Raw genomic sequence first — 11753 nt, forward strand, 5'->3', positions numbered from 1 at the left:
AGGGGGAGGGGGAGGGGGAGAGAGGCAGAGAGAAAGACGGGAGGGAGGGAAGGAGGAAAGAAAAATTCATTTTCTTCTTACTGATACTAACAACACAGACTGAGTACTTGGATAAATTCAGTACTAAGATATGCAGTGTAATAAAAAAAATACAGTGATATTATTGCTGTGTATCAACAAAAAGGCACACTGAACCTCAGTAACAGTGTGTGACAAGTTTCAACTTATTTGGTGCAGTCTGTGAGCTATGACTATTTGGTGATTGAGAGAAGGTGTGTTTAAAGTGTGCCATAAAAACATGCATCATTAACAATGCAATAACATGATATTTTTTTCAGTTTCACTGGAGTTGTACAATGGTTCCACTTGAGATTCCAGCTTCTTAAGAAAAGTCATCATGGGACTTCTGGGAAGACGTTGGAGTGGTGAACAGCTCAGAAACACTGTCTGAGATTTGGTATCCAGACAATGGAACTTAGCAACATGAAGAGGGAAGTGGGCCCCCAAGACCCAGCAAGGATTTGAAGTGAGAAACGAAGCCTACGGAGACAGTGAAGAGAGACCTCAATGTAAAAGGAGGTGGCAGCAAGCGGCGCTTTTTTCCTGAGCTTTGATTTGCTGCATAGGAAGGGTGGCTTGAACCTGCAGATGCACACTGACTACTGATAACCCCAGAGGCCTCCAAGGAGAAATGCACCAGTGCAACGTAGCAGTGGTGGAAGCAGTCTGCAGTGGCTGGTTTCCTCAAGACATCCTCCAGGAAAGAGCTATTGGCTGGTAGCCATTTGAAGAAGGGCCCATGAGCTTGAAAGTCACGACCAGCTGCAGGCTGGCTCCATCTAGTGGCTCCCAGTGTCAGAGGAGAACCGATTTTAAATGGGTTGGGAGGTCAAGGAGCTGAATTCAAGCAGGGACCAAAATCAAGTCAGCAGGAGGCACACATAAGGAGTGTTGTAGGCTGAACAAATCAAATTCCAGCCTCACAGCCAGAAACCAGCCTAAACATCAGTGGAACTAAAAGTGCAGGCTTGCAGATCCGGGCTCTGTCCACTCTACCAGTGCAGTACAGACATATCCTAAAGGGCACATTTTCTTTTCTTCTTTTTATTATTCTTGGTTTTGTTTTTTCTTGATTGTTCTTATTTTTGTATGAGTGTGAACAGTGTTTCTAGCTTTTTAAATCATTATTGTTCTATTCTGTTCTTTTTATTTTCCCTTCTTTCTTTCCTTCCTGTCTTCTTCACCTGTTTCCCAAAGTTCACATCTTCTTTTGTCCTCCAGCTTTGCTACTAATTTCTTCTTCTATTTCTCCATTCCCCCTCAACCCCTTTTAAATTTCCTCCCCTGAGGGTAAAACTGACATTCTGAGGGCATATTTACTGTATACAATTTTCTGGTTCATTTGAGATTTTGTTATATAACCATAAAGATAGTTTATACAGTTAAAGGTGACAAATTCATAGTTGCCACAATTTGTCACTTTTTAGACTGTTTGATGCTATTATTGCTGCTTGAACTACTTTAGCCAAAGTGACATAATTATTCTAATCACTTGTTCTGCCTGGCATGGTGAGACCATAAGCCAGTGCCAAAGAACCAGGGATTAAGACAAACAGCCAGCAACTTCTCATCCCAGTAAACTGAAGAAGCAGAATCTTGCAACAGACTCAAAACCAAAAAGCCTGCTACACCTGGAAGACATCTCTGAGAAGAGTCACTTCCTAAGAGTTCTAAACGCTAGCAATAAAGCTAACTGCCATAAGTAATTTATAAGTATCAACCCCCCCGGCATAAAAGAACCAACTCAAAAACTAGAAAATGAGAACCACTTAAGCAAGATGCAACTTCCCACTTTCAGCTCACCAAAGAAAAACCCAGGGGGCAACAAGGTAGAACAACTTGAAAGCTACCCATCTGGTCTTTAATTCATTAAATTTATTGGTGCATTTTAAGTACATTATGATTACATTCATCATTAGGAATTTGTACCTCTTCATAGTATATCATGGTTCTTGCTTTTTCCCCATTCCCCTTTCCTCCCTTCAACCCCTCCATCCCTTCCTATTTAGAAAAGATTTGTTTTCTTTTTTCTGCTTGTGCCATGCTGTTTTTATCATAGTAGCTTTGTACTACAACTTCAAATCAAGGATTGTGAGGCCTTCTGCCTTGACCATGCCCTTGATGCCCAGAATTACTTTTGCTATTCTAGGTCTCTTCTGGTTCCAAATGAATTGTAGAAATGTTTTCTCTACATATCTGTGAGATATGCTATTGATATTTTTATTGAGTTTGCATTAAATCTGTGTAACACTTTTGAAGTAAGGCCATTTCTACTATATTGGTTTTACCTATCCAAGAACAAGGGATGTCTTTCTATTTTCTGTATCCTCTTCAACCTCCTTTTCAGAGTACTGTAGTTTGTAATGTAAAGGCCCATTATTTTCTTTTCTCCTCTTTTTTCCCCCCAAATCTCTTCCCAGTTCCCCTTCCCCTTTGAATCTTTTCTTCCTATTTCACAATATCAATTATATATTTTGGTCCTCATTTACACTTTCAGGTTCTCACACCAGAGAAATAATTCAGTGTTTGTGTCCTATTGTGTCCTATTGTGTTTGTCCATTTGTATCCTATTTATTTCACTTAAAGAATATGGTCTTAAGGTCCATCCATTTAGCTACAAATGTCTCTAGTTTGTCATTCTTTATGATTAAAACTCCACTTTATTAAAAAAAAGACCAAAACCGGGCACAGTGGCACACGCCTGTAATCCCAGCACTTGGGAGGCTGAGGCAGGAGGAGCTCTGAGTTCAAGACCAGCCCGGGCTACATAATGAGTTCCAGGTCAGTCTCAACTACATAGTAAGACCCTGTCTCAAAACACAAAACAAAACAAAACAAAACAAAAAAAACCCAAAATTGGATCAATGTTTGAAATATTAAAAACACTAAGAATAGATAGGACTACTGAAGACATTGGTATAGGCAAAGACTTTATGAAGAAAACCCTGATTGCACAGGAACTATCACAAAGAATCAACAACTGGGATCTCATCTTACTAAAAAGCTTTTGCACAACAAAATAAACCACCAACAAAGAGACAATCCACAGAAAGGAAAAAAATTCTTTTGCCAGCTCTTCCTTAAAGGATGAATGTCTAGAATATACAAAGAACTAAAAAAAAAAAAAAATCAGACTCCCCCAAATTTAAAGACCCAATCCAAAAATGGGCACCTTAAATGAATAGACATTTCTCAGATGAAAAAGTAAAAATGGCAAATAAATATATAAAAAAAGTGTTCAACATCACTGGTCATGTGAGAGATGTAAATTAAAACAATGCTGAAGCTGTGTCTCACTCCAGAAAGAACGGCTATTATCAAGAAATCAACGAGTAACAAATGCTAGAGGGGCTTTGGGAAAAAAGGTACTCTTCTCCACTGTTGGTGAGAAGTGTAGACTGGTACAACCACTATGGAAACCAGTGTGGAGATTCCTCAAAAAACTAAAACAACAGGCTCCATCTGACCTAACTATTCCCCTTCTTCGTATCTTCCTGAAAGAATTAAAAGCATCATATCGCACAGCAATAAATGCACATTCATGTTTACTATGGAAGTCTGTTAACAGGAAAATTTTGGAAATAACCCAAATGTCCACAAACCAATGAATGGACAAAGATGATGCATTTAAAAAAAATACAATGGAGTATTATTGTGTCATAAAGAAGGATAAACAGGAGACCTTGAGACCATACTCAAGTGAATTAAATTGGACACATATGGAAATACTACATTGTTTCTCTGGTCTGAGAAATAAGAAGTGTAAATAAGGACCAAAATGTTCAAACGAGAAGGGGAACAAGGCAAGGGGGAGGGGGAATGAAAAGAAGAGATAAGAAGGAAAAAAAAAGGATAAAAGGGAAAAAATAGAAACAAAGCTTTTGTAAATAAGGAAGGAAGAGGGGTTGAAAGTAATGGAGGAGAAAGGGAAAAAAAAGATATATATAAGAATTCCCTATGATGAATGTTATCATATATTGCTAAAATGTACCAACTAAAAAAAAGTAATGTCATCACATGAGATGAATCTTTTGTCTATGGTAAGATATATATAAGAATTCCCTATGATGAATGTTATCATATATTGCTAAAATGCTAAAATGTACCAACTAAAAAAAAGTAATGTCATCACATGAGATGAATCTTTTGTCTATGGTCACAATATTGAGATCAATGTTCAGAGTTCTCAAGGAAAATCACCTCACTTTCCTCGTGGAAAAAATCACATCAATGATTTTGATATGTTTTTTGACCTTGATGGAACTGTGTAAGCTGAGCTTGTACTCAGGAACACACCAGTGAGCTCTGGCATAATAATTTCTGTACCATAAAAATATTATGGTGTGGTTTCATCCACCTTATTGGATCTTGCACTGTGCAACTTCTGGCTCTTCCCCAAAGTGAAAATGACCACAGAAAGGAAACATTTTGACTCATTTCTGAACATGAGGGCAACTACAAAAGTGCACCTAAAGGCACTCGCTAAACAAGGCTTCCAGAACTGCTTTAGAAAGCAAAAAGAGTGACTGGATAAGTGTGCTCAAAGCAAGGGGGGGTATTTAAGGGAATTAGTGGCACTCTTTACTGTAATCCATTTTTCCAATTTAAACATCCACTGTTTTTTGATCATACTACATATTCTAGAAATAGAAAACTATAAAGATACTCAGTCCACCAAGAGATTCCAATTCACCTTTTCTATCTTTGGGACTGGAGCTTCAAGTACTTTCTTCAAAGAGTTATAGCAGCTGTCCAACAGAACTTTCTGCCAGCCACCAATTACCTAAGACTACGGAGTATAGTACTTAAACTGCTTTTTTATGTTATGCTAATTTAAATTTGAATAGCCTGGAGTAACTAATGGCTACTGTACTGGGCAGCTGCAGATGTAGACACCTCAGGAAGCCCAGGGAAAGTGAAAAAGTTCAATTAAGGGAAAGACGGAAAGAGAAGGTAGCCCAATGCACAGAGTCCTAAAAATAATGTAATTCTGCAATGCTTTAAAGTATGGCTGTTTCAAATTTATCTGGTAGATTGTTGGGAAGCTCCAATTGGGTAAAGAAAGACAGTTGTTTTTATTCTTAGAAGATATGAAACAAAAGCCTAGGGCAATGTCCAGCTGTCCTGTATTTCTACTTTCTGGGGAACAGTGTAGCAACACTCTATCTTGTAAGTAGTATCTTGAATTACACAAAGGTAAAGCTATTAAAAACTATTTTCTGCATATACATCTGCCATAAAAGCTTTTAAAACATAAAACATTGATGATGTTGGACAGAACAACCCAAAACAAGTTAGACGTCAATCTTTAGTAAAGTGCAATAGTTAAATAGGATCTACTGTGAAATCAAACTGCCTGGATTTATCTGAAGGTTCACCACTTACTACCTGCGTGACCTTCGGCAAGTAATGAAACCTCCATTTCTACTTGTATGTGTATAAAAAGAGGATGATACTAGTACTTACCTCACAGGGAAGATATTAGGATTCAATCACAAAATAGAAAAAAAAATACTTAAAATATGGCCTGCCACGCAATATGAACTAGTATATTAAGGGATATGGAAACATGACCAAAGCCCACATGAAACCTATGCAACAAGAACTAGGAACTTAAGAGGTATCACTGCAATTTAGAAAAAGAAATCAAATCCCATCTCATCTTTCTTTAACCCTGCTAATTACAGCCTAAATTAGCAAGGCAATCATAACTAATTATTTGGGGAACAATTAATCTGACAAAAATGTGGACCCCAAAAGACAATAACACTCCCCTTGTACATATTTACTAAATCTCAAACAATCCCAAGACAAGAAAATTGCATTTATATAAGGTGCTCCTGGAATATTTTAGCATTTCTTGAACTTCAGTTTTACCTGGATACATTGCAATCAAAATCTTGACCTTCATATAATGAATCAAGGAAACAGTTGGCACTTCCCAAGGTTGACAAAGAATGTTTTGCAACTTCAGCACTGTTCATCAATTTCATCATGGCTCGGGCATTTCCCCTGACATCATGTTTGAAGGATCTAAATGAAAAAGTACAGCTTTTGAAGTTTAAAATTACTGTGTTACTTAGAAATCCATGAAACTAAAATCTGAATAATCCTCATTAAGACAATAAATTCATGCCTCAATATTACACACCAGATATTAGCACTTGGCTTTCTAGTCCTACATTTTCCTAAGAATATTCTCTGCAATTAAAAGGATAGTCCCTTCAATAAAAATGAGTAACTAATTTACTTATCGCTTTCAATTGCTGAACTATTTAACGATAATAATAGATTGTATTTTGAAGAATATAAAATAGCTATCACCTCTTTGTGAGATAAACACAGACTACAGGAAACTTACGGAACTGAGGCAGACTCTTAGCTCAGTCTTTACAATTGTAGCATAATCACTCTTCAGTGGTCTAAAATCATCTGTTAAGCACTAAAAAATAAATTTAAAAAAACCTAAAGGTGCTCCTTCATTGACACATACAAAATATGCAAAATTAAAGTTCTATCTCCAATGTTTGTTAATTTTTAAAACTGTTGGCTAAGTAACGATCATTTGCTTTGTTAAAACAACACCTTTGTAATAAAAAGCAGTATAGGTCTTTCTTAAAATAAGTGAGAAAACACGTTTTTCAAGTTTTTAATCAAAATGTTTGATCAATCTTATAAAGAGTATTATTTCAACTACATTATTTTAGCCTGGAGGGCATAACATTGGTCTACAACAACCCATCCCACACTTTTCTACTAAAAATCTGTACTTTAGCACAATAGTAGCTAGCTGTGAATCTCAGTAGCTGTGCCTGGGGGATACAGGAAGCAATCTTTATGTTTGTTTGTTTGTTTGTTTCTGGTACCAGAGATTGAACCTGGGACCTTGCAATTGCAAGGCAGGTGGTGGAACCACTGGACTAAATCCCCGGCCCGGAAGCAATCTTTATGTTTATCCACTTGATATGATGAAGACTAAGGTGTATGCACGTGTGCAAAGTGTCAAACCAGGATTTTTACCTACATAATGCTCCATCTAACAAGTTTTGTGTATATTTACCCAAGCATCACAAGGAGTAAAATACACTCAACACCACTCTTCTGTTATGAAAATATCTATTTTATCATAAGGGAATCTGGGTGTGACTCACAGTAGCTGCATCTGGGGAAAGGAAAAACCCATTTGTATCTTCATCCACTTGAACCCAGATGAACAGCAAGGTGTGTACAGGAGCTCCAAAGTAGCAACAGTTTTACATACTCAGTGCTAAATCTGGGGCTTTTTAAAGTTTTTTTTGATATTTCTAATAAAAGCAACCCAATTCAGTACAATGGCACATAAAAAACCAGATTTGCAAGTTTTAGAGGAGGTCAAAAGTGAATCATCAGATTATTCATGCATGGATGATCCATAGTGACTTTGATGTTGGCCATGTGAGCCAAATTTCCTGTGAGAGGGAAATGGAGCAAGAATCAGCTGATACAGACACAGGGAATGCAGACCTCCTTGATTCAGATGATGAAGAAACAGCAATTGGAGTGCACATTTGACTAGTCAAAATGTTGCAAAATGGTCATGCAACCAAATGGAATAATCCAATGTTAGAACTAGGTCCAAAAGTATAGCGAGGATCTTGGCAGGGGTGAAACCTACCAGACAGAATGCCAGCACTGGCATTCAGTGTTAGAAATTGTAAAAGACGAAATGCTACAAAACGTTTTGAAATACACAAAGGCTGAAATCCACGTAAAATGTTCTGTCTGTACCAATAGCCACAACTGTGACATCTCACTAGCTGAGCTAAAAGCATTCATAGGTCTGCTGTCCTTAGCAGGCATTTCCATGATAATCACAGGAAAGTAAAATACTTAAAAGCAATGGATCAAAATATGACATAAAAATGTATGCCCTTACAGATTAGAAGACTTATGCTTTCAATTTAGAAATTTATCCTGGAACTCAGCCACCAAGTCCTTATTTGAATAGTAATAAATTGAAAGATGTTGTGAACAGACTTGTTGTTCCCATCTCTGAAACTAATCAGAAAGTGACATCGGACAATTGGTTTACCAATTTCCAACCAATGTTTCATTTGCTAACACAGCACAAGTTGACAAGAGTAGGAACTGTACACAGTAACAAAGCAAAAATTCCAAGTGAAATGCTGTGAATTCAAAACATAAATTATACAGTACAATCTTTGGATTTCAGAAAGATTTACAATGACCTCAGATATGGCAAAGAAAAACAAACTAGTACTGCTGTCAACAAACATTTCATGATGGAAATACTGATCGGGAAATCTCAACAAAATAGAAGCCTGAGATGGAAACTTTCTACAACAAAACCAAAGGCAGAGGACATATTGATGAGTTACGCAGTAACTATGAGTTATGCAGCAACTATGTCACTCAAAACACAAAGTATTGGCCAATGGATGTGTTTTATTTGATCCTAAGCATGTGGGGTATAAATAGTTTGATAGTTTACAAAGAAAATAGTAAGTGCAAAATACCACAAAGAAACTTTCTTAAGAGGATTAGGACTGAAACGCATGAGATTATTTAAAGCCAGAGTATTTCTGCCCAGAGAATTACACAAAAAATTGTAGAGTCCACTGGTGAGCTGAACAGGCAGGCACAGCATCACAAAGACCTACTACAACAACAGGATAATCAAAAAGTTGTCAACTGTGCCCAACCATAAAGAACAGAAAAGCAAAACATATATGCTACCAGTGTAAGCAAAATTTGTATGTGCGGCATGCAGTTTCCATGTGTGAAGACTGCTGTGAATGTGACAACTGAAGCAAAAGTTACTTCTGTTATCATATATTGCTAAAATGTACCAATTAAAAACAAAAGAAATGCCATCACAGGATATGAATCTTTCCTCAATGGTCATGATGCTGAGATCAATGTTCAGCGTTTTCAAGGGAAATCACCCCATTTTCCTCATGGAAAAAAACACATCAATGATGTTTCTCACCCCTTGGGAGGCTGAGGCAGGAGGACTACTTCAGATTTGAGGCCAGCCTGGGCTATACAGTAAGGTCAAGGCCAGCCTGAATTATATAGCGTGACCTTGTCTCAGGAAAACCAAAAGCAAAGCAAAACAAAACAAAGAAGACATTAACTCACTGGAACAAGATGATAACATAATTCTATCAGGTCCAAAAATTTTAAATTGTTCAGAAGGCAGTGAGGTCCCAATGCCTATACCACCTCTTTGTGTAGACAAACAAGCAACCCATCACCAGGCATAGTGGTTCATGCCTGTATCCCAGCACTCTGGGAGGCTGAGGCAAGAGGATTACAAGTTCAAGCCCAGTTAGGGAAACTTATCAAGACCTTGTCTCAAAAATTTAAGGGGCTAAGAATATAGTGCAGTGCAAAAGTCCTGGGTTCAATTCTCTGTACCATGCAAAAAAGAAACACTGAAAGAGCAATCCATGATGATTAAAGAGAAAAAAATAGCACTGAGCTTCCAAGTTCATGTAGTTCAGTGGCTGATGAACTTCCTGCACTAAAGGAAAATTCCACACATTGTTTGGGCAACCCGGCCTCTGCTTCCTAGGACATTATAACATCAGAGGTAAAAATATCCACTTTCCAAATATATTAGGAAAAAAGCAAAAACAAAACTTAACAGGAAATCTCAATCAAAATGCATTGCCAATGCCAGGCGTGGTGGCACACGCCTGTAACCCCAGCACTCAGGAGGCTGAGGCGGGAGGATCACTGTGAGTTCTAGACCAGCCTGGGCTACATAATGAGTTACAGGCCAGTCTCAACTACAGAGTGAGACCCTGTCTCAAAACAAAACAAAATGCATCACCAAGGCCAATACTCACCTCTGGAACTCTGAAGCCAGGTACTGTGCTAAAGCTGCTGTGAAATGTGCACCTCCAATGTTATCGTCAGTGTTTGTTGAGAGAACCCGATACATCCCACTGTTAACCTCCATGACACTGAGAGATAAGGATGTCCCTCCAAGCTTGAACACCAGAATATTGCTTGAAGAGAAAGAGAAAGCGTGTAATTTATTACAGAATCACATTTTAAGCTAGGTTGCACATTAGAAATCATTTAATCCTTTTAAATTATAAAAGAGGAAACTGAAACTCTCAAATAACTAATTGTCTATTGTGAGTTGGTGATAAATTCAGCTTTGAACCAGATATTCTGAATCCAAGTTCTTTATCTTGTCATGCTAAAAATACACATAAAACTGTAGTCTGAGTAATCAGAGTTCAAAACACTTTCACAGTAATCAGGAAGAGATTAGTGATTATAATAAATTTTAAAAGAACTGAATATAGAAATTCTACTCTGAAATTATTATTAAATATCATCATATATTTTATTATATTCTGTATTTTACGAGTTATGCAAGTTACATGTTCTGTAGATGCAAAACTAGAAGCTAATTCCCTACTTCCTGTATATCAAAATTCATAATATATTTCTGTACTTATCTAGTTTACCTAAAAATAATTTCTGGTTTTTTGTTTTTGTTTTTGTTTTTTTTTTGGGGGGGGGTTGGAGACAGGGTCTCACTTTATAGTTAAAACTGACCTGGAACTCACTATGTAGCCCAGGCTGGTCTTGAAACTCACAGCGATCCTCCTGCCTCAGCCTCCCAAGTGCTGGGATTACAGGCGTGCGCCACCACGCCTGGCAATAATTTCTAAGAGATTGATATATATATTAATTTCTTTAATTGTTAGAATATCTAAATTAATTTCTCCAAAGTTTCACAGCCATCAGATCTATAGGCCAGTGTTGATGGTCAAGTTTTCTGAAGTCTTGAATCTTCATGCAGGATTTCTGCTCATCTCCTACCAAGTCAAATGCACACAAAATCGTATTCACTGTTGCTAAACGTGTAATCACTGGAAATGCTGGCAACATCAAGTGTCCTAGCTTGTACAGAAAGTGGACCAGACCTATATCCTTCCACTCTTCTAATAAAGGGCAAAATGAGGGAGGTAAGGTCAGAAAAGCTCAGTCTTCCTTCCTGTAATGTCCTTTCTCTGCTTTCATAGCACTTTTTTATCAACTATTTAACAAATTCAAGGTGAGAATTTCAGTATCATTCATTCTTAAAGATTGGGAACCACTACACTATATAACAACCACTACCAATGTAACTGCTATAATCTACAATGCTTCTGCATTGAAAAAGACTTAAAACTGCAAATATAGGTTTTACCTTTTTCCAGTAGGGGAGTCTTGTCCAATTCCATAAGCCAGAAGAGCTGCAGATGGCTCATGTATTAATCGTAAAACAGTAAATCCAGCTGCTCCAGCTGCTTCTCTGTGAACAATTTGCTTTCAGTGAATTTAATATCACATTATGTTAAATCTGATACTTCAGGAAATACTGCGCTAAAAAATTTATGGAATAGCAGATAGGATCTCAAGTGGACAAGAAATGTAATGATCTTTGGAAGGAAGAAAACAACATGTGAAATAGAAGCTATTCTATAACAGTTCACTTTCTGTTGAACATCACAATGCTCAGAGTCCATTTTCTTGATGAAGAAAATACATGCTTATACTGAGGAAGAAAAATAAAGCTCTTAAAAATGTCCATGTTGGGGCCAGGAATTTAGTTCAGTGGCACAGTGCCTGCCTGGCAAATGTGAGGTCCTGAGTTCAATCTTCAGTACCAAAAAAAAAAAAAAAAA

The 11753-nt window shown here is 37.3% G+C and overlaps 1 protein-coding gene across 3 annotated transcripts in view; it reads right to left on the bottom strand.

Moving 5' to 3' along the window:
• The window catches only part of Hspa14 (heat shock protein family A (Hsp70) member 14), a 37811-nt gene that overhangs the window by 13824 nt on the left and 12234 nt on the right, over positions 1 to 11753 (bottom strand). For all 3 annotated transcript variants that reach the window (XM_033765613.1, XM_033765614.1, XM_010641969.3), the window contains 3 exons: positions 11276 to 11380; positions 9915 to 10076; positions 5938 to 6093 (listed from right to left, as the gene is read on the bottom strand). In XM_033765613.1, the coding sequence (XP_033621504.1) occupies positions 5938 to 6093; positions 9915 to 10076; positions 11276 to 11380 (423 nt within the window). The remainder of the gene's footprint in view (positions 1 to 5937; positions 6094 to 9914; positions 10077 to 11275; positions 11381 to 11753) is intronic.

The sequence above is a fragment of the Fukomys damarensis genome, unplaced genomic scaffold (genome assembly GCF_012274545.1).
Source record: "Fukomys damarensis isolate Sample0158 unplaced genomic scaffold, DMR_v1.0_HiC HiC_scaffold_19, whole genome shotgun sequence".
NCBI lineage: Eukaryota > Metazoa > Chordata > Mammalia > Rodentia > Bathyergidae > Fukomys > Fukomys damarensis.